Below are 24274 nucleotides of genomic sequence, written 5' to 3'. Positions count from 1 at the left end.
GAGAAAAAATTGGAGAAGGTTAGGTTGCTGAGGATATGGTGTAGAGCGTTTGCAAAATATTTGGTAAGATTCTTGAATTTGTGGTGGGAGGATGTTAGACATAGGACCATATTGATCCCACTGCCGAGGAAACCAGAGGGGTGTTTGGTTATTGAATTTATAGTCAAAATAGAAAAACAAAGAATGGCAGTTAATTCTATTTTGTAAGCAGAAAGCTTTGTATCAAGCCTCTTGGTAATCATAGTAAGTGTAACCAGGAGGGTTATAGGTGTTTGAAAATTTTTTTATAGTGAAAGGATGATTTTTCCAATCTTGAAGGCTGAGGATTTTACAGATGGTTACAGTAGTGTGAGTAACCAGAGATCTATCAGTTTTGCCAAAATTTAGTTTGAATCTGATAGAGTCAGTATCTACGAGGATGTATTCGTAGAATTCCTGTGTCTTTGCAACAGAGGGGGAATGAAAATGCCACCCTTGAAAGAAAATTCTTTGAGCTATATTGATAAGTGAATCAATATAATTTTGGAGAGATTCTTTAATGGTGAAGAGATCTTTCTTGAAGGGTTTCTCATGATATTGACTTTTAATTTTTGATCCCTGAGCAGTTTGGAGAGGCTTAGCCTGGGTCGTTTGAAGGCTGAAGCTTGTTTTGTTTGTGGTTTGAAGGGGACCAGTGGCGGAGGAGAGAATTACGGCATGGGAGTATGGTTTGTTTGCAGAGGCCAATTTGGACTAGCTTCGTGTAACAATTTGGTTGGAGGGGGCGGCAGTGGTGCCGTAACTGGATTTTGAGCAAACAAGGGAGTTTGAGGAGGTGGACTCCTTTGGGGGAGCCATTCTAAGGAGATTGATTTGTGGAGTTTGGCCATAAAGGAATTCACAGGTAAGCAAGTCAGTAGTTGGATTCTCCTTTAACATAATCAATTTGAAATTCAAAAATTGAAAGTAGAGCTTGCCATCGGACAAAAATTTGTTTGAATGCAAGGTTTGAAACATCATTTTGTAAAACAAATTTGGCTGCGTTACAATCAACATGGACTAAAAATGGTTTATTTAACAATGCATTTTGAAATTTTTGTATGCAAAGGACAATAGATAAAATTTATTTTTTAACAGTACTATAATTTTTTTTAGCAGAATTCCAGATACCAAAAGTAAATTGGACTAGTTGTTCTTTGTCTTCATTTTGTAGTTTCTGTTTGAGAATTCCTCCATATCCGATATCTGAGGCGTCAGTTTCAACTATTTTGAAAGCCTTAGGGTTTGGGATAAACATACAAGGAATTTCTTTGACCAATCTTTTGATTGTTTGAACAGTAGTAGTTTGGGCCGAAGACCAAGGGGTCGGATTCTTTTTGAGCCGAAGATATAAAGGTTCGACAATCTTACTTATTTGGGGAAGGAAGCCACGAACGTAGTTTAGACTTCTGAGAAACCTTTGTAGTTGAGTTTTTCCTAAAATTTGATCTGGGAATTTATCACCAAAGCTAATGGCTCGATCGATAGGAGTTACGGTACTCTTTTTGATCAAATGTCCTAAAAATCGGACTTTAGTTAAGAAAAATTCCATTTTTCGTTTGGAGAGGACCAGGCCATTTGTCTTAATTATTTGGTAGAAAGTTCTTAAGTGTTTGAAATGTTGTTCTATTAAATAAAAAAAAGACTAGAACATCATCAATGTAGACAATTGTAAATTGTCCGTAAGAATTGAAGATATCATTCATAATCTTTTGAAATTCACTAGGGGCATTTTGAAGGCTGAATGGCATGACATTCCATTCATATAGGCCAAAGAGAGTTGTGAAGGCGGTTTTATATCGATCCTTATCATGGATTTGGATCTGCCAGAACCCAGATTTCATATCGAATTTTGAAAAGATTTTTGCCTGGTAGATTCGTTGTAAAAGATCCTTTTAATTGGGGATAGGATATCGAACCCATTGAAGGGCATCATTGAGTGGTTTGTAATTGAAAACCAGCCTGAGAATCCCTCGTTCAATTTCAGCTGCCTTATTAACATAAAAAGTTATACAACTCTAGGGAGAAGTACTAGGCCGAATGAGTTTTTTAGCCAGGAGGTCATTACTTTCAATTTTGCATGTTTCTAATAGTGTTTGGTTCATTTGAGCGGGTCAAACTTTGGTAGGGATTTGGAGGTCGAAAAATCCTAAGGCATAAGGAAGGGTTACAATATGCTGTTTGCGATACCAAAAAGCATCAGGAATGTCAGAGCAGAGGTCAAGTTCAAATTTAGACCGAACTTGGTTAACTTGATGAATGGTTTTGGGATTTTTAAGTTGTTCAGAGATTCTTTGATGGAGAAGTTCTGCTTTAAGAAAATTTAATTGTTTGGTTTTGTTAATATTTTGGCTAATAGGAGTTTGAGCTTGTAAGAAAGGGAAAACAATTTTCTGACCTCGGAATTTTTTCATAATACCATCTTGGGTTATTTTAAAAGGTTTGATTTTTAATAAGAAAGGTTGGCCAAGAATTATGGTTTGATCGAGATCTTTTGCTAAAATAAAAATCTGGGGGAGGCATAGGCCACCATTGCAGACATGGGTATTTGATAATTTATATTAGACATTCAACCGAAACCCATTAGCAGTATTAAGACGTTGGGTCGTTTGTTCATAGAACTGGGTTGGAATAGCACCTTCATTGATGCAATTGAGCTGGGCTCCAGAATCAACAAGGGCAATGGCCAAAAATTTGAATGAGACATTAATAACCAGAGTTATGTGGATGTACCAATTTTGACAAGTAATGGTAGCCACAAAGCCAGAAGGGGTTTCAGGATTAGATGAATTTTGAGTCGTAAAAGGATTTGTGAAAGGTTCATTTGGAGTAGGTTCAATATTTGATGTAAAGGCTTGTTAGTTATGTTGTTGATTAAGAATGGATTATTGACGTTTGATATTTCTAATTTCATACTGCAAAGTTGTAGTAGTTGTTTCAAGAGTTTTGATTCGACTGGAGTGGTCGGGAGTAGAAGGTTTTGAAATTTTTTCAAACTTATGCATAATCCGTTGAAGATTATAAGGTTAGGGAGCATTTTGTGCAGAAATATTTTGTTTAAGATGTTCAGACAGGCCTTCTTTTGTTTAGGGTCTATCAGATTGTCAATAAATTCGAAAATGGTTGATTGGGGAGATGCTCTAAGCATCCAGACAGATTTTGGGGCATAGTCTTCACAACTTAAACCAATAATGCAAGAATCACAAGCACATGCCTGAAAAATCTCATTATTAGATGAACTCGAAGTCAGGTGCTCAAAGGCTTGGATATGGTTAAGTTTGTGAGTTTCTTCATCAGAAGATGAGGAAGATGTTTCTTGGAATAGGGTAAGGATTTGAGTTTTATCTTGTTCAGATATTTGTAAGGAATTAATTCTTTTGGAAACTCTGCAATACTTAACAATGTGGCCGAGCTTGCCACACTTAAAGCATCCTTGAGAATCCGGATTTTGTCTGAAATCTTTTTGATTTTTAGGTGCCTTGATTTATTATATTTTGGTTTTGAAGAAGATTTTTGATAAAACTCTGGAGTAGTGAAGGGTTTGCGAGAAATATATTTCTTTGATTTGTAAAAATCCTTATAATATTGCGAGAAGATTTATGTTTGTGTTTTGTTAGAGATCTGAGAGGGGCAAAGCCAAATTGCTCACAGAATCCCCCTAATTCTCGTTTATAAAATTTGTTTTCGTTATGAATTTGTTTTCTTAATCTAATATCAATACAAAGGGCTAAACCTTCTTCATGAATTAAATTAATTATTTGACCATAAGTCATTTGATCGTATGGGATAATCCCATCATTTTCTTTGCGAAGTCTTTGTTTAATTTTCTCAGAACAAAGGATTGGAAGACCTATAAGGAACTTTTCTTTCCAACAGGGAAGATTAGCATTAGGTCTAGTAAGGACTTCGGTCAGGAAGGTGTCTTTGTACCATTTGAAATCATGTAATTTTTTACATTTAAGGTTTGACAATTATTCGGTAGTTCTGTCTTTGAGATGAGAAGGATTTCCTAAGAAGTAATTGGCTATGCTGAAAATAAGAGTATTAACAGCATCTTCTATGGGTTCACCTATGTCATTGAGAAGGGGGGTCCCATCAGGAGAAGTTTCGATTGCAGTTAAAATTTCTGTTTTTTGGTCGTTAGTCAAGACATAATCCCACCAACCTTTGAGTTGGCCAGTAAAGCCAGAAATGAGTAAAGTAGCAACTGCATTGTCTTCAGTATTCTGGATTCGATGTGCATTGTTGACCATAGTCATTTCTTATAGTTTGTTCATGAGATTATGTTCGGACAGGCCATCTATGTTCCACTCATAGATGATGCCCCTTTTGTAAGAAGCCTGAGGAGTAGTTCCTCTAGCTTCGATTTGGAGGTCAGGGAAGACAGGGTGTTGTGTAGAACTTTGGCCAATTTGGTTTATTTGAGGAAAAACATCAGACTCATTTGCTGAATCGGAGGAGGAGTCAGAAGAATACCTTGAAAGGGTGGTAACATTTATGACAACTGACTTAGCAGTAGATTGGTTTGGCAAAGGTGTTTGTGGAGCCTCTTAAGTTGTGAGGCGATGATTTATTTGGTCAAGTAAATAAGATTTGTTAAGCAATTTTCATTGTTGTTTTGGAATATCATAAAGTTTAAAAAGGGTAATTGATGGTAGAATCGGGGCCGAAGTCAAAGATGAAGAGGCCAACGGTTTTGGTTGGACAAGGCATTCAACTCGGGAGAGTTGATCACCGATGGTTTAAAGACTCAAATTTGTAAAGTTTAATTGTTTAATTTGTTTTCTGTTTGGGTCATCTTGTTCGGTAACTTTGAATGGAGAAGCGACTATTTCGGTATTTTTAAAGGCATATTTGATGCTTTCCACCGGGGGATGGATAGCAGTAGTAGTTGGACCGGTGCTAAGGGTGCAGGATTTATGTGTAGCATTTTGAGTAAGGATTTGCTTATGCCAGGGGTAATCAATATTGTTATCTTGGGCATAAATATCAAAGTAAGTAAAAAAGAAAACATTTGTTTTAAGATTTGTCATAAAGTCATACCAATTTGTTCTGATTTGGGCTTGTTATTCAAGATTTAAAGTTTTAAAGAACCAATCACGTTTTTGTTTATTTTTGAGTGATTCAAAACTGGTTCTGAGAAATGGTTTGTCAATTTGATATTCATTATTAGTTTGAATCATGTAGACCTGGGTCTCGTTTGGGTGGAGCTACTTTGGATGGTGTAGGAGATTGGGGTTGGTTTTGGTCAGTTTGTTGTTGTCGAGACTGGGTAGATTCAGATACAGATGATGATATATCATAAGTACCGTGGACAACATTTTGACCTGAATGTAATCCAGAAAGGTTTGAAATAGGGGGTGGAGTCCTAAGAGGAGGAATCAAATGAAAGGAATCAGAAGAGGTTGAAGCATCTGAGTATGACCTACGAGAGCTTTGGTAGATAGGAGGAGGTGGTTCTCTATTGAATCTCAGAGTAACTAATCCATCTGAGTTTTGGGAAATCGACTAGATATTGGTATTTGAAACTTGAGGTGGAATAGTAGTCGTTTGCAGCTGCCATTCAGCAGGGAAAGAGATATCTTTCCACTGAACTAATTTTGGGTAAACAATTTGACCCTGAAGACAATTAGTCTCAAGGTAAAGGGTTTGTCCCTTAGGAGAGAATTTGAGAGCTCGGGGTTTGACAGTTTTCATAGCTTTGTACTTGATACGGTGAATGATGGAAATGGGAACAGACCCATGCATCATCTTATACCCGTGGGTTTTGAGATTGATTTTTAAAGAGTGCAGAATATTTGGGTCTTCTAAAACTATAGACATATTTGGGTATACATTGAAATAGACAGGTCCATAATAGAGGCTTGTTTCAATGGCTCCCAGAAGGGAATCATTGAATTCAAGAAATCTTTGGTCACGAAGGGCTAACAGAAGGAATGTGTTAAGGCCTTCACGATGGAGGGGTTTGATGGCCACCTGAACAAGGCCGACATGGACATAGTTGAATTTGTGTTTGAGGTAAAGGTCTTGTAAAGACCTAGGATCAAAGAGGATAATTTCTTTGGTTTCTGGGGTGAAGTTGATGGTTTGTTCAATGGTTTTGATGGTTTCAAATGAAGCCAATCTTTTTCATAAACTTCGTTTTGTGAAATCTTTGGCATATCCCATTTTTTAAGTCTTTTGTCAAGATCTGTTATTTGTTCATTATAATGGAGCACATTAGAACTTGTGCTCGCCTCATTTGCCGATCTCATCGACATGGAGCAGGATAGTCGATTCATTGTTTGAGATATCTTAAGCTAGGGGTAACCTCCTAGATCTGGTCATTTGAAGGTGTATTTCCAACTTAATTTGGGCACAAGCGTGGTCTTACACTCTCATCTGCCACTCCTCCCAAAAGTCTAAAGGCTAATACTCTGTCAAAACTAAAAATAAAATGGTTACACAAAAGAAAAGAGATTTGCAAGACAAAATAAACCAAATTCACCACCACAGTGGCTTTATATATATATATATATATATATATCCAGCAAGGAGACTAACACTAAGATAGGTGCGATACCTTACTTAGAACTAATCCGTGCAGATTTAAGATAAACAAATAAATAAAGAACAAGACCATGAACTTAAAATATGTAAAGATAAAAAGATATGAAATTGCACAAAATTAAAAGCTGCTTAACCAGATCTATTTCTCAGAATTAAGAGACACGACTGTAGGCTTTGATCTGAGGATAGAATCAAGAAGCAAGCTATATGCAAATGAAATGCAGAAAATAATGATATAATTTGAAAATAAAATAAACTTTGCATATAATATTTGGAGATCTTTGATACAGAGCTTTGGGTAGGTTTGGGTTGGAAAGTCTGAGAAGAAGAAGGATGTGTTGATCTTAGAGGGGCCTTTGGAGTTTGCTGGTGCTAACCTTTGAGGGCGATCAGACTTGTAGAGATGATCGGAACCTAATTGTTTGAGGACCGGCGAAGAACTTCGGGAGTTCGGCGAAGCTTGGATGATTTACAGAACTTCAGAGGGAGGAGAGCTTCTCTCTCTTAGTCCTAAGTTTTACAAGTCTTCCTCCAAGTGGTTTAGGTAATGGGGTAGTGCTCCTTTTATAATGTAAGGAAACACATTTGAATTACATTTTAGTTTTCGGTGCATTTGAGTTTCATTTGGAACTGTTGGAAATTACAATTTGAACAATACATATTACATTTGGAACTGTGCACTTGAATTTGGAATACTGTTTGCCAACACTGTAGGCGCCGAAAGTTGGAGTTGCTTTTGTCCTTTGATTTGGAATCTTCAATGATCACGCCACGACATTCCACGTGTCAGGGACACTGTTCTCCGTATTGGTTTGATCAAGGGTATTTGTACCATATTTGTCTGAGCCTAGTATTGGCCTTACTGTCCTTTAACCTAGGACAGTAACAGTACCTCCTTTCCTTAAAAGGTCATATGAGGTTATTTGACTAGGTGAGTTTACGACTGCACCGGTCGGTTAGCTTAGGACCGTCCTAGCAGACGTTAAGGACCAAATCAAGGTTTGGTCTTTGATTTTGTGGCCTGATGTGATCTTCGGGATGTTACTTCTTTGAATTTACTGGATGAAGATGCCTTGGAGCTGGCAGGCTCATAATTAGGATCATCTTCATATGGGTCTTGTCCGTAGCATTGGGCCGACATAGATCCTTTGATGGAACTAAGACTGTAGGCACCATCACTGCTGGAGTCTTCATCTTTGTCTGAGTCGGAACTGAGCTCAGCCAATAGGGCAAGAAGGGCTTCCTTCTCACTTTTGATGCTTGATTTTGATGAGCTTGGGAGGGTCGGAATAGGTTTAAGACCCGTAAGACTTTGGATAAGTGACGTTTTCTCGTATTTGGAGACGTCACAGTTGTCCCACCATTTGACGTTGAAGATCCGACAAAGGACTGGGGCGGCCCAGTCAGATGTCTAGAAATCATATATTTGGTATTCCCAGTAAAGTATCCATGTCAGGCAGCAATGAAGAAAGAACCAGAGAAGGTCAGGTTGGTGTGGTTGTGGGGTTGAGTTTTGACAAAATATTTGAAATGAATTTTGTATTTGAGGTGGAAGGATATCGACCATGGGGCCATATTGGTCCCACCACCTAGGGAACCAGAGGGATGTCTGGTTATTGAATTTGTATTCAAAACAGAAAAACCAAGAATGGCGGTGTATCTTGTTTTGGAAACAGAAGGTATTGTACCAGGCTTCCTGGTAATCACAGTAGGTATAAGTTTGAGGATTAAAGGTCACTGAAAAATTTCTTGTGGTGAGGGGGTGACCACCCCAATCTTGAAGGGTAAGGATTTTGCAGATGGTCACCATTGTGTGGGTAACCAAAGTTTGATCCTTTCTGTCATAATTGAGTTTGAATCTGACAAAGTCAGTGTTTACGAGGATAAACTCATAGAATTCTTGATTTTTAGCGGCAGAAGCCAAATGATGGTGCCATCCTTGAAAGAAAACATTTTGAGATATCTTGACAGGAGAATCTGTCATCTTGAAAAGAGGTTCCTCAATAGTAAAGTGGTCTTCTTTGTAGGGTTTCTCATGGTATTGGCTTTTGTGTATGGGACCTTGAGAGGTTTGGAGAGGTTTGGATTATGTAGTTTGGAGGCTAGAGCTTCCCTTGTTTGTGGTTCGGAGGGACCTTGCAGCTGAGGATAAAACCATAGCATGGGAATAAGGTTTGTTTGAGGATGCCAATTGGGATTGGCTTCTTGTGACAATTTGGTTTGATGGTGCAGCAGAGGTGCCATAACTGGATTTGGTTTTGACGAGGGAGTTTGAGGAGGTGGACTCCTTAGGGGAGCCATCCTGATTAGGTTGATTTGTGAAGTCTGGCCCTGTAGGAATTCACGGGTAAGAAAGTCAGGGACATAATTTGATTCCCCTTTAATATATTCTATTTGAAATTCAAAAATTGATAATAAAGTTTGCCATCGGGCAAAAATTTGTTTTGATGCAAGATTTGAAACATCATTTTGTAAAACATATTTAGCTGCGCTACAATCAACACGAACTAAAAATGATTTATTTAATAATGTATTTTGAAATTTTTGTATGCAGAGAACAATCGATAAAATTTCATTTTTGATGGTACTGTAATTCTTTTGAGCAGAATTCCAAATACCAGAAGTGAATTTGACTAATTGTTCTTTGTTGTCATTTGGAAGCTTTTGTTTGAGAATTCCGCCGTAGCCTATATCTGAGGCGTCAGTTTCGACGATTTTAAAAGCCTCAGGGTTAGGGATAAATAAACAGGGAATCTCTTTAACTAATTTTTTGATAGTTTGGACAGCCGTAGTTTGGGTCAAAGACCATGGGGCTGGTTTCTTCTTGAGCCGAAGGTATAGAGGTTTAACAATCTTGCTAATTTCGGGAAGAAAATCACGAACGTAATTTAAACTTCCTAAGAACCTTTGCAATTGGGTTTTATCAAGTATTTGATTAGGGAATTTTTCACCAAAGGTAATAGCACGATCAATAGGGGTAAGGGTACCTCTTTCGATCAGATGGCCAAGTAACCTAACTTTGGTGAGAAAGAATTCCATTTTTCTTTTGGAGAGAACCAAACCATTTGATTTAATAATCTGGTAGAATGTTCTTAAATGTTTGAAGTGCTGCTCAACTGAATTTGAAAAGACAAGGACATCATCAATATAGACAATAGTAAATTGTCCGTAAGAATTAAAAATGTCATTCATGATCTTTTGAAATTCACTAGGAGTATTTTTTAGGCCGAATGGCATGACATTCCATTCATATAGGCCGAAAGGAGTTGTGAATGCAGTTTTGTATCAGTCTTTTTCATGAATCTGAATTTGACAAAAACCAGATTTCATATCAAATTTTGAGAAAATTTTTGCTTGATAAATTCTTTGTAAAAGATCCTTTTGATTTGGGATAGGATATCTGACCCATTGAAGGGCATCATTTAAAGGTTTGTAATTAACGACCAACCTGGGGGTTCCTCGTTCAATTTCGGCAGCCTTATTAACATAGAAGGTTGTACAACTCTAAGGAGAAGTATTGGGCCGAATAAGCTTTTTGGCCAGGAGGTCATTAATTTCTTCTTTGCATGTTTCTAAAAGTGTTTGGTTCATTTGATCCGGTAGGGCTTTAGTTGGGATTTGAAGATGTGAAAATCCTGAAGCATAAGGAAGAGAAACCATATGCTGTTTACGATGCCAGAAGGCATCAGGGACATCAGAATAGAGGTTGGACTCAAATTTGGACTTGATCTGATTAATTTGATGAATGATTTTGGGATTTTTAATTTGTTCAAAAATCCTTTGATGGAGGAGTTTTGTCTTCAGGAAATTTAATTGTTTAATTTTGTTGACACTTTAGTCATTAGAAGTTTGAGCTTGTAAAAATGGAAACACAATTTTTTGACCTTGGAATTTTGTTGTAATACCATCCTGGGTAATTTTAAAAGGCTTAACTTTTTCCAGGAAAGGTTGGCCAAGGATTATGGTTTGGTCAAGATCTTTTGCAAGGATGAAAGTTTGGGGAAGGCAAAAGCCTTTTATTGCAGACATGGGTATTTGAGAGTTTGTATTGGACATTCAACCCAGATCCATTAGCCATGTTAAGGCGTTGGGTCGTTCGTTCATAGAACTGGGTTGGAATGGCACCTTCATTGATGTAGTTGGCATTTGCTTCTGAATCAACGAGGGCAATAGCCAAAAATTTAAAGGAAGCATTAATAACCAAGGTTATGTGAACATACCAGTTTTGACAGGTAATAGTAGACACAAAACCAGGGATAATCGGATTAGGTTCGGTTTGTTCTTTATTTGCAAAGGGATTTGTTAATGGTTCATTGATTGAAGTTGAGGCTTGTTGATTTTGCCGATTGAGAAAAGATAATTGTTGTTTGATATGTTTGATTTCATACTGCAAAGATGTAGTAGTAGTTTCAAGGGTTTTGATCCGACTGGAATGGTCGGGTATATGAGGTTTTGATATTTTCTCGAATTAATTTGTTGAAGATTGTAAGGTTGAGGAGTATTTTGTGAGGAAACATTATGTTTGAGATGTTCAATACATGCCTTCTTTTGTTCTGGGACTGTCAGATTATCAATATAATCACAGATGTTTGAATTTGGTGATGCACGAAGCATCCGAACTGATTTGGGAGCACAATCTTCACAGCTTAAACCAATAATGCAAGAATCACAAGCACAGGCTTGAAAATTCTCATTATTAGAAGAACTAGAAGTAGTATGCTCAGAAGCTTGAATTTGGTTAAATTTGTAATCCTCTTCATCAGAAGACGAAGAAGACGTATCTTGGAAAAGAGCAAAGATTTGGGTTTTATCTTGCTCAGAAATTTATAGGGAATTAATTCGTATGGAAACTCTACAATACTTAGCAATGTGGCCAGGTTTACCACATCTAAAACATCCTTGAGAGTCAGGGTTTTGTTTGAAATCCTTTTGATTTTTAGGTGCCTTGAAAGGCTTCTTGTATTTATTAGTTTTTGGTTTTGAAAACGATTTTTGATAAAATTCTGGGGTTGTAAATGGTTTGCGAGAAACATATTTTTTGGATCTGTAAAAATTTTTGCAATATTTTCTTAAAGATTTATGTTTATGTTTGGTAGGTGGTTTAAGGGGAGCAAAGCCGAATTGCTCACAAAAACCTCCTAATTCTTTCTTGTAAAATTTATTTTCTTTATTGATTTGTTTTCTTAACCTAATATCAGTGCAAAGGGATAAACCTTCTTCATGAATTAAGTTAATAATTTGGCCATAAGTCATTTGATCGTATGGGATAATCCCATCATTTTCTCTTTTGAGTCTTTGTTTGATTTTCTCAGTTTATATATATATATATATATATATATAGATATATTAGTAAATGCACACATGCAAGGCAAAATATTTTTCTTAGAATGTGTTTATGTGGATAAACTTTTACTCGTAAATCTCTTAAATGATTTCCATTGGCGTGTAGTCTTTTTCCCCTTTAAAATATCTATGATCACCTTGGCTTCCAAAAGTTGAGTAGATCATACTTAGTAATGCTTCATCAATAGTTTCCTCAATAAGTGCTACCTAATCTAGGGAAAAACTTTGATAGTAACATCTAGTTAAAATGCACGCACATGCAAATTCATGTGTGGCATAACATTGGTAATTAGTGTGTGTGTTTATGTGGATCAGAGAAATTATGGAATTAAATTGAAATTGAATATCTAATTAAGTATTTAAGCCTTTTTAATTTGTAATGTAACTTTATATTCTAAAAGCATCTTAAATTTATGATCCAAATATGAACAACATATAATTATTTTTTAAGGATAGTGAGTAAACGACATTGCTTAATCTTTCTCTATTTTATTTTATTTTATTTTTTAATTTTTTTTTTGTTTTTTGTCTTCGTATCCTTCGATATCTGTGATATTCTTTGTATAGGCAGTTCCTTCTTTAATGGTATCCGCAACGATTTGTTTTGATCTTTGACTTGCATCGTTTGCATTCATTTTGAAATAGAAACAATACTGTTTTGATAGACATGAATGTATAATCTGTGAGTACTGCAACACAAAGAAAGAAAGAAAAAAAAAAAAGAGTCATAGAATTTAATATATTTTGTTTGTATATTTTTTTTACCTTTTGTGGTGATCTTGCATATTCACTTGTTAAACATCCTATAATTGTTTCAAGATTTTCAAAGATTCTGACAATTATTGTGTCAGTTGAATACGTCACCTAGAACGTTCCCTTGTATCTACCATATCTATAGAGTTGCTCTGAGTAACCAGTTTTCATTATTTTTTTCTTTTATTTCTTTTAGTCATATTATATCGTTGACGTTGATTTTCAGAAAGTATTTCTTTTGGTGGCATAATAATTTAGAAAAAAAACCATTAAATTGTCATTAACAATAAAAATATGACATAATATTAAGACAATCCAATAAAATAAGACATAAGAAATAAATATGCACAGACATGATTTTCTATGTACAACTATCACAAAATCTCTCTCCTTCAGAGCAAACTGAAATTTGCTAAGCTCCTTTTCATGCACATTTATGGAGATAGTTTAGCATGCAATCCAAAACGAAATGATAACCAAACCAGTACATCCAACTTGGCATACTTGTGTGACCTCAAGTTTATTGCTCAAATCAGAGGATTGTTGAACTTGAGCCTCATATTTTTCTTGCAATTCCTCAAGTTTTTGAAGAAATAACCATTACATAGATCAATTTTATACCAAAAACGAAGTCAAATTTTTATTCCAATCATCGAGTCAATGATGCTAGAAAAAACCAAGGATGGGGCCCAAAAAACGAAGTTAAATTACCATTACACAGATCAATTTTATAGCAAAAACGAAATCACATTTATATTCCAATCATGAATTGGACGGCCTTAATATTATGTCTTATTTTTATCTTGAACTGTGTCAAAGTAGATGTATGATTTCTGAATCTTCACTGAGATACAGATTTAATTCGATGAATTAGATGGATGACTAGTATCTTTTTATTTCTATTTTTAAGTTTTTTCTGTTGTTTTGGAGAATAGTTATGATAACATAATTCTTCTTTTTTAAACCAGGAACTTAATTGGGTACTATCTAGACCATTATATCTTATTAAAAATCAGAAGCAAATAAAGACTAGAATTGGGGTGGGGTGGGGTGGGGTGGGGTGGGGATATAGCCCAATACCTTATCAAGGCCATACATAACTGATAAAGACAGCTAAAAGCCAGCCCAAAACAAAGGAAAAACAGAATACCATTACGGCTTTATAATGCAGCCTTACGAAACATTATCTCACTCTAATAGATGGAATCCCAGAAGCATTTAACTTCATGATTCAATTCACTTTGATCTCGTGGGGATTATACAACTATGGGTCTGCTCAAAACATTTAAGGAACACCTGAAGTTGAATCATCCTTTTTCATTTTAACTGGGGTTGAATTTTGTGCTAATTAGGGGTGAATTGCCCCTGACAACCCGAACCCGTCTTAGCCTGCTCTGAACTCGAATAGGACTTGAGCAGGTTTTCTAACCCTGAGGGTGGTTAGGGTTGAAAAACCCCAACACTGGGTCAGGGTTGAGTCAAATTTAACCTTAAAATTTTATATTAGAATTTAGGGTTCCTATTGGTATTTTATTTTTTATAATTTTTTAATGTATAAGATATGAGTGGTATTAAAAAAATCAATCAAGGTTAATCCAGCCAGAGTTCCTTCTTCAGTCCAAAGTGGAGAAAGAGAGTAATAAGGAAGATGGGTGAAGGGAACATCTCTTCAACCATTTCGTCAAAAAACCATTTTACATAGGGATACCAAACTATTTCTCACAAAAAAGAAAAAAAAAACCATTTTTCTCAAGTAGTTACCAAACCATTTTTATGTTTTAATTAAAAATAATTTTTATTAAATGATAAAAGTAAAAAAGAAAAATGATACCAAAGGACCTTAGTTCATTTCATTTTTTATTCCATAAATAGTGGCATCACTCTTACCAAAAGAAAAAATAATGGCATCACATCTTCATTAAAAACTATTAATAATAAAATCTCCTTTTTTTAGGAAATCCTATTTGTTACAACATCTCATGCTACAATTTTCTTTTCACAAGCACATTGCATAGATGAAATGGATGTCTCATCTATTTCATCCCGATAACCTCTTCTTGATTTTATCCATCAGCGGTAACATGTGGTCCCGTTGAACTCTCCCCTTGAAGAGCTCCACACCTAAATATTTAGTAGGCTGCCTTGCAGATTGGATTCCCATAAAAGTACTTATAAAATGTTTCCTGTGAGGGGCAACCTTTCCAAAGAACAAACTACTTTTTTCTAGATTAAATATCTGGCCAGAGAATGCCTGATATTTATCAAGAAAAGCCTTAAGATTTTTGAATACCAATTCATAATTTCGGGATTTATTGGTGGCCAGGAAGCTCAATAAAATTAGTAGAAAAGTGGATGCGAAACTTCATATGGTCTGGTGACATGGAGACAGGGAAGAAGATAGTGGTGAAGTGGGATGAGGTATGTAAACCTACCAGGGAAGGCGGTCTTGGCATTAGGAGGTTGCGAGATGTTAATTTTGCATGCCTGTGCAAATTAGCATGGCAAATCAAACATGGAAATTCTCTAATGAGTGTTTTCTTTCGTGCCCGTTTTCTGAAGATTGATGGTTCGCTGAAAACTACCTACCTTTCCTCTTCGATATGGCCTGGTCTTAAAAAGGTGTGGCGGTGGGTACAGTCTCATGAGCAATGGACTGTTGGGAATGGTCAGAGGATAAATTTTTGGAAAGATAGCTGGCTGGAAAAGAAGTCTATTGAGGAGATGTATGGTTTGCAGTTAGATATCTTTGATTCGATGCAGGCAAAGGTTTCTGATTTCATTTGCCAAGATGAGTGGAATTTTCCCCAGGTGAGCTCTGAATTTTTTCAAAATATCTTTGATCAGGCCAAGGATATCATAATTTCAGATCTGGATGATATTTGTCATTGGGAATTAAATTCATCTGGAGTTTTTACAATAAAATCGGCTTGGGAAAAAGTAAGACGGGAATCGCCAAAGGTGGGATGGTATTCATTGATTTGGAATTCTCATCTTCAGCCTCGCCAATCGGTGTTTGGATGGAGAATGTTGAAAAATAAGCTCGCTACTGATGATAATGTGAAAAAGAGAGGGGTTCCATTGCCATCTCAGTGCACTCTCTGTGGCATAGCGGAAGAATCAATAAATCATACCATGTATGAATGCTCTTTTGCAGTTTTCATGTGGCAGAAATTTTGTTGTTGTTTTGGGTTTAGGTGGCCTGGATTTGAAGGAGTTGAAAGTTTGATAGCTTGGTGGAAAGATCAGGCCAAGAAGACCATCTTTAAAGGGGTGTGGTTGAAGGGTTTTGTTTTAATCCCTTACTTTACTTGGTTGGAGAGGAATGGAAGAAAATTCGAAGGAATCTCAAAATCAAAAGAGCATTGTTTTGGACAAGTGAAGAGAGAAATTAGCTGCCAAGAGCTGGTTCATTCAGGGGCAGCCATCTCAATTTCGGATCTTGTCACTGCAAGAAGATTGGGTATTTCAGGAGTGCGGAGAAGGCCTCGGGAAATCTTCAATATTTTCTGGTGCCCTCCTAATCCAGGTTGGATAAAAATCAATTCGGATGGTTGCTCTATTGGTAATCCAGGGAAGTCTGGAGCAGGGGGAATCCTTCGCAATGAAAAGGCAGAGGTAGTGGCAAATTTCAGAAAATTTCTAGGAACTCGCACAAATTTTGAGGCTGAATTTTTAGCGCTTATGATAGGGATTGAATTAGCTAAGCAGCATAATGTGAAACGGCTCTGGATAGAATGTGATTCAGTTGCAGTTGTGACTATTTTTCAGAAGAGGCAAAGTCCATGGATAGCTCGGCAAAGATGGATAAATTGTATTTCTTATTTGGAGGATGTGGAATGGAAAATAACGCATTGCTATAGGGAAGCAAATTCAGTAGCGGATTTTTTGTCAAAGTCAGCTGCTCGTTTTGAAGTGTCAGAGCCGATTTCAATTTGGCCAACTCTGGTTCAAATGGAATTAAACATGGATGCATCGGGTCGGCCTAGGTTCAGATTCACCTAGGAATTTCTTTTCTTTCCAGATTTTTTGTTTTTGGTGGAGTTGGGTAGTTGCGTAATTCTGCTGATGGCAATGCCGAAGGTGGAGTTTCTGCTTCTCCCTCTCTTCTTAGTGTGAGTGTTGGGTATTTCTCCCTTCCTCATCTGATGTACTATTTTTTTTTTCTTTTTTCTTCTTTTTCTTTTAATATACATGACTTTTTAGCGAAAAAGAAATGGATGTCTCATAACTGCCTAAAATTTTATGTATCTACCCCTTTTAGTTTTACCCCACCAACACCACCCCCCCCCCCCACCCCACCAAAAAAAAAACTATTTAATTGTATTTTATTAAAATAAGTGACAAAATTGCAAAAAGAGAGGAAACAAAACTTAAATAGATGGTTAGTCTAAGCAAATGAATCTTGTTTGCCCTATGATAAGACATATGATGATCATCAATTTCTTATGCGTCAATTCCACTCCCCTAGCAAATTCTATCCCAAAACTCATATATTTTTTCTTTCTTATCAATTATGTGGAGCACTTTGGCTATGTTGGATAACGGTCTTTGGAAGTGATTTCATTGATTTCCTGTTTACCTAAAACAAATTGGGAGCACAATCGTGTTTGGCACGCTGGTCTATTTTCTGCTTTCAAAAAGTGCTCAGTGAGCACATCTGACAGAATTAAAAAAAAAAATTCATGAACCACCTACTTAACGTTTTTTATGTAAGATCCTTGAAATTGCTATGCATCTTTTGATTCTAACGACTTGCATAGAAAGAAAAACCTTAGGAGAGAAATGCTACAAAAAGCACCCCGTCCCCAAACCCTAAACATTCTTGAGATCCAACCTGATTTATATAATTGGTTAAATAATATATTGAAAAATCGTCCTAAAAATTCAAAAAAGTTACAAGGCTTCGAATTTTCTCATCAATGGTGATATTGTAAATTAGACACAATGAAACCTTCATGTCTGATTTGCCCGGAAGATTCTCAAAATTGAATTGCAGAATAAGACAAATAAAGGAAAATAGACCTTGATTTCATGTCCAAGACTCAAGATCGATCAAGTAAGGCAGCTGCAAGTCAAGTTAGTTTTATTTTCCTTTTACGTATTCTTTTGGTATCTTCTTTTCTTTCTTTTGCGCTTATCAATTAGAACCTTATCTAGGAAGATATTTCATGCATAGATTACATGCTGAGGAAAGGAATCAAAGTTTTAATTGCAGCGTGAAAGATTATTATTATTAAAACGAGTGAGAAAGGGGGAAAAAATTAGAGAAAAGAGTGTTGGAAGTGATTCTGTTAAAGTTGTTGCCAAATGCCTTTTTTTTTTTTTTTTGGGGGGGGGGGGGCTCTAGAAGCAATTTGTTTTGACAAGTTACCAAACGTGGATCAATTCCTTATAATTACTCTTTGTGAATAAAATCAGGAAAACATACTTTTGGATTGGGAGTACTTTTTGAGAGCAGAATTACTACCAAACACAGCCTTTACCGTTTAAGTTTTCTTAGTCCCAAAGAAACTGCATTATAATGACCTTAGAATTTTTAAAAACCCCTTTTTACCCCTGCACTATATAACTTTTGAAAATAAAATATAATGTTACAAATCTGTAACAAAATCCCATATATAAAACTTAAGATATAATTCTGGGACAAATTCATTTGATCCTAAGAGATGTGATGATATAAGTATACAATGTCTTCCATTCATAACTTCTATGAACGAAATAAAATAAATTAATTAATTAAAAAGAAAGAAAGAAAGATGTAAATTCTTTCAAACAATATGTTATATTCTTGCTCATTGGCTCGCAAACATGTACTGACTTAACCAATCTGTGGAACACATCCAAACAAGACAGTTGCAACGCAAGTATATTATTCAAAGGCATAGTACAATGATCAATGCTATTTCTTCATGGAAGAAGAACAATTTAGAGTCAGTTACTAAACTCTTTAATGATCAGCGACTCAACTGGAAAGTTTGAATTGATGGAAATGTAACAGAAACTTGCAAACTTGCTTCACTCAAAGAAACATGTCGCAACAACTAATAACAAATACATCAAGGGAGAATTTCAAATTTTAATTTTCTTCCTACAGCATAAAAGGTACTTGGAACAATTATGACTTCATATATATATTTATTTGTTTAAGATTCCAGTCTTCTTCAATAGATGCTTCCCAGACGATCCCTGCAAAACATAAATTCCACAAAATTAGTATTGGCATTCTCTGAAGAAATCACACACAAGCCACTCTTGCATACAATGAAATCAACATTTGTCTTCAGCAACCAAAGTGAACAATTGAATTTGCATACTAAGAGAGAATATGATTAGCAAGAAAGAGAATCCAACTTGAGAGATATCATTTCATAGACATAACCCATTTCCAGACATTTTCAATAAGCTATATGATATGTTTCTACTAGTAACAAGCTCCAATATCTTCATGGAGCCCCATTCTATAATAGGACTATCTAAAGGACACTTCTATAGTGTATTAAAAACTTGACACCTTCTTTTGATTGCATTTTTCTCTTACACTAAAAGTTCTTTTAAGTCCGGAATGAAAAAAAAAAAAAAAAAAAAAAAAAAGGGGGGGGGGGGGAGGGGGGAGGGTTTTGAAACATAATTTGACTTATGTTAGTTTCAAAAGCAATCAAGCATATTTTTTCCAATATACATGTGAAGGATGAGATTTATCCTAACTGAAAAAATGTGTTACTAAAAGAGTTAAAAAGTAGAGTTACAAATTACACATAATTAAGCCAAAATTCTGAAAACCCATATGATACACTTATTGAAAGAGTCCAACTAGTATAAGTATTCGAAGGAATTCTAGTAGGGACTCTCTCTCTCTCTCTCTCTTCTCTCTCTCTCTCTCTCTCTCATATATAGGGACAAAGTTCTCTATCCGTGAGAGGCCCCTGTGCCATAGACACAAGGGCATGCAATGACCACGATGGCCCTGCCTGGGGGTGCACACGGTGCAATGTCCTCTTGCAAATAGAAAACACTTGCCCATATGTATATGGATGATATTTCCTGTCCAGGAGCATACAGTACACATGCAGGAAACACCCACTCATAGCTTTCCCTTTGGATAATTAGTAAGAGACAGAGAGGTCATTACACTGAATGGAGGAGAGAGATAGATACAACTGTCTAGGAACATAAGGTACGCTCCTGAACAGAAAATATTGGCCCATATTTGTATATCTTCCTCCAATCTTCTCTAACCAAATAATTAGCCTATGTGGATAGGTATCTCTCTCTCTCTCTCTCTCAAATTATGGAAGAGAAACAAAAATAAAAAATTGTATATCTACTGTCTACATAATGTGTTTCCTCACCTCGCCCAGTTTGGCTTCGTTGTTGCTCTCCAACATCAGTCCGAAATGAATGTGAGGGAAATGTGCCCACTAACAAAGCAAAGTCAATCACCATTCCATTCTAATTAAATAACTAATTAATGTACCAAAAAATGTTAATAATAATAATAATAATAATTAATCATTTTTTGACGCATATATATATATATATATAAAGCAAAGGAATTAATACCAGAAGTATAGGCTCTGTCATATTACTTACATTTTTAGCAGCAGTGCTGAATGCTTCCTTGTGGTTAATATCCGGATTATTGGCTTTAATCCTCTGGATTTCCTCTCTGCGCACCATGTAAATACAAAGAATAGTCAATAGGTGAGACATAATTAGTCATTTACTCCCAAGGCCTGAATCTCTCTAACCACTCACACACACACATACAGAGAGAGGGAGATTGCATCAAAAAAAAAAAAAAAAAAAATACAGAGAGAGAGAGAGAGAGAGAGAGAGTAATGGAAGGGGGGTCATTACTTTATAAACTGATTGTAAGCAGAAGGTACACGCTGCCTCTTCTCGGGAGCTGCATGTATAAGGACATTACAAACACAAGAAATAAATACAATAGAAACTGATGGGTCCCAAATATATATATGAACAAGATAAGATTTTAACTACTCACGCCGCGTTATGATCCTTTCTTCACTATGAGTATTGGTCGCTTGATTAGGAACCTTATTGTTGCGTTTGGAAGAAGAAGAAGAAGCCAGATCAGTGGTCCTGTAATCCGCTGAACTCAGGTTTTGCGCCTGCTCATCCAGAACAACCCCACAAAAGATAATAGAGATTGGTGAATTCAGAAAGCCTAATTTAGAACTATAACTCCTCACCACTCTAAGTGGGCTGTACTGAGTTTACTGACAAGTATTATAGAACTTCATTAACATCCTTTCAGAGAGAGAGGGAGAGAGAGAGAGAGAGAGTTTAATTATGTTTCATGGGAAGAGAAGAAAAGGGTGCGTTGGGGCTGAGGTGACTGAAACGGTTATTGAGTTACTTTTTAAGACTTATCCTGAAACAATGGGGGATGGGGTGGTCTTCTTCTAAGTTATGAGTTATGTTTAACATATTGGGGAGAGGGGGAAGAAAACCAGCCTTGTGGGCTGAAGAAGCGCCGAGTTTCAGTGAAATCAAAGCACAAAAAAGTAAAGAAAGATATAAGATCAGAAAAAAGCGGCCCTCCGAAACCCTAAAAATGCGATGCTAGGAGGAGTCATGAGTCGTCTGGACCTGACTCATATAACAGCTGCGAGCCAAAATTCGCTCTTCTTAAAAAAGCAGAATTATTATTATTATTTTTGGGGAGGTGGTGGGAGTGGGCTGTCTAGCTAGCTAGCTGCAATGATGGTTACAGTCGCTGCTGCTGCGCAGGAGGTGAAAGAAAGACTCTGCTTTGAAAAATTCAAGTCGATCCATCAACTTTGAAGGTTTTAGGTTTTACAAGTTACAATGCCTCTGAAACCCTAGTTTTTTTTTTTTTTTTCAGAAGCTAATTCCAAGGTCGTAGGGCTCTGTGCATATAGATTGTAGTTACAGCGCCCTTGAAACAAGCCTGTAAAACACTCTCTCTCTCTCTCTCTCTCTCTCTCTCTCATGAATGGAAAGAGAAAGAAGTATGTATAAGTCTCTTCACCTGGAGTTGTTCTTTCCAGGACAGTGACTGCAACGCAGCAGCCATGTTCACGGACCATAAGTTACTGCAATGCCCGCATCTAACAGTCACCATGTCGAATAAGCTGCTGCATGGAACACTCACCTGCAATAATACATACATACATACATACCCAAACTTCAAATCTAAACCAAGATAGTTAATTATGGATTTCTGAGAAAAAAAAACGATATAAGATACATTCATTCATTTACTGATCTCTCAAACTTCTACTTTTATTAAATCATTTCAGATCTTATAAATTTCATGCATAAGAGCATAAGAGAAGAAAGAACCCCAGAGATTTTTTTTTTCCCTAGATTTTCCAGTGAAGGGTGAAGACTAGAGAAGGCCATGAAAATTGAAAACCCTATTTCTTAGTCTTCACTCTGGGATGAGAATTGTAAAGAGAAACTTGAGTCTTTAGTATGTTTTTTCTTGGTGAACCCACTTATTAACTTTCACTGTAGAAAGAAGAGCACTGAAAACAGTGTTTCCTTTCATCCCTGTGTTGTCAACATATGATGCTACAGGACCTTCCCCGGGAAAAGCCAAAAACTGGACTTTAGGTCAGATTCGTCAACTGTAAAGTGGAAAGCTATTCATTTTATTCATTTCTTCTTCGGCTGAGAAACCAATTTAAACAAGGGGAAAAGACCAAAGAGAAAACCAAGTGAACCTATCTTTTGAAAGCTTCTCTGTAACTCTTTCTCGTGAGGAAAGGTATTGCACAGTAGATAGCAATCGAAGCCTGCAGTGGAGTTGTCTTCGTCAATTTTATCATCAAATGTTTGTTTATGGAACATCTAACACTTCAAAAATAAAAAAATAAAAAAAATAAAACTCTTGCTTGAGGGAATCCCACGTAATCAATCTCTCTCTCTCTCACACACACACACAGTCTTTAGCACTACAGCTCCAGTTATGACAAGACTTTTATTTGGCAGAAAATCAAGAAGAGAGAGAGGGAGAGGGAGAGGTGGACAAGGGAAAGTCCTAACGATGGAGACCTGACTAAGCATAAAAAGAAGAACCCATTAGAAAGAAAGAAGTAAAAAAAATATAAAAGAATACAAAGACCCAGATCTTCCAAGACTTGAGCTTTTTCCATGATCTGCAATCGTCTTTCCATGTTATATGCTATATATGCACAGCCAAAAAAAAAAATAGAAAGAAAGAAAGAAAGAAAAGGGCTGATAAGAAATGTAAAGTCAAAGAAAGGCATTAAAGGAGAGAGAGAGAGAGAGGTTTGAGATGAGATACCGCTAGAGTGATATTGCAAAAGTTGCAAGGGATGTAGCAGAGTTGCGCAGAGGTAACATCGTTGCAGTTCGACATGTATTACTTAATTCCTGATTTCAGCTACCAAACCCAGGAAGTAAAGGTATCAAGAAGTTATACCAAGGAAGAGACTGGAGAAGATACCAAGGAAACTGCTTTCCTCAGTACTTTCTTGTTTGCTGGTAGGCTTGCAATCCGGATTTTGACTGTTTAATTGATCGATGAGCAGAGATATATAGAGATTGTAGAGAGAATAAAAATGGAGAAAAGAAAAGGTGGATGCAAATTAGAAAAGATAAGAGGGGATCCAGCAAAATATAAAAAAAAGAGGAATTAAAGAGGGAAAATGATAATCTGAGCTGCGAAGGGAGACATTATTAGAAAAGCGGTTTTAGGGTACGACTACCCACTGCAGGCACAAGATGTGGGGCCATTCCAATGAAAAAGACTCATAAGAGTAGCAGTAAGCGGTTTTGAAGGGCAGAGAAGCGGTTTTCTAAGGCTAATATTGAACAGGTTTTTGTATTTTTGGTAAAAACTATTAAACAGGTTAGGCTTACGCGCAGAGAGAGAGAGAGAGACTTAGGCAGTATTTCCTACACAGCCATGGCCATAAGGATAGTTATTTTGTTGAAATCAGTATGGCCACAAACCCCCTTCCCCTACGGAACAGGGAGATCGACGTCGACATATTTACATTCTCTACTTTATTCATTTATTCATTATCCTATCAAAATCAGATACATCAAATAATTATACAAAGGAAAAATAAAAGAAAAAGGGAAATATGTAAATGTGTATATATAAAATGGGCAAGACAAGATTATCAACTTACAAGTTGCAAGGCTATTGCACTAGCGTATAGATCAATGGGAGGTCGCATAAAGGTATCTTCAACGCAAGGGTTAGAGTAATGCAATTTTTTCGTGCCTACAGGCTTAGACACACGCAAGTGGATAACTTTGGTAGCTAATATGTTATATTCTGATTTAATAATTTAATTGAAGGAATGTCACATCATTTTTTCTTTTGGTAGAATCAATTTTTAATATTTTTATATTGTAAAAATGGTTTACTTATCCCCCATTGGGTGGAAAATAACATCTATGTGGATGTTTCCTCATGACTCACTCCCATTGACCATCACACAAGTGTAGAAAACAGTCTCCAATAGAAAATACTTCTCCTTATAAATTAGTTAGAAGAAATTTCATTGAATAAAAAAAAAAAGTATATACGCGAAAAAGAACAAACAACATAATATAAAGCGATGAGAAATTCGAAGCAGGGCGAAAA

The 24274-nt window shown here is 36.3% G+C and overlaps 1 protein-coding gene across 5 annotated transcripts; it reads right to left on the bottom strand.

Moving 5' to 3' along the window:
• Window positions 1-18614: 18614 nt before the first annotated feature.
• Window positions 18615-23373, bottom strand: LOC122071860 (axial regulator YABBY 5-like). Of its 5 annotated transcripts, none has more exons than XM_042636308.1 (7): window positions 22961-23373; window positions 21680-21802; window positions 20669-20795; window positions 20521-20569; window positions 20254-20329; window positions 20013-20081; window positions 18615-18849 (listed from the first exon to the last, which is right to left on the bottom strand). In XM_042636308.1, exons 1-7 carry the CDS (start codon window positions 23033-23035, stop codon window positions 18799-18801), a joined length of 570 nt encoding a protein of 189 aa, XP_042492242.1. In that variant the 5' UTR covers window positions 23036-23373; the 3' UTR covers window positions 18615-18798. The 5 variants fall into 5 exon arrangements, with proteins under 5 accessions (XP_042492242.1, XP_042492245.1, XP_042492243.1 ...); XM_042636311.1 differs by lacking the exon at window positions 22961-23373 and adding an exon at window positions 21903-22136; XM_042636309.1 differs by lacking the exon at window positions 22961-23373 and adding an exon at window positions 21994-22135.
• Between the last annotated feature and the right edge of the window lie 901 nt (window positions 23374-24274).

This window comes from Macadamia integrifolia, chromosome 2 (genome assembly GCF_013358625.1).
Source record: "Macadamia integrifolia cultivar HAES 741 chromosome 2, SCU_Mint_v3, whole genome shotgun sequence".
Classification (NCBI taxonomy): domain Eukaryota; kingdom Viridiplantae; phylum Streptophyta; class Magnoliopsida; order Proteales; family Proteaceae; genus Macadamia; species Macadamia integrifolia.
This window is presented reverse-complemented; position numbering and strand designations above follow the sequence as displayed.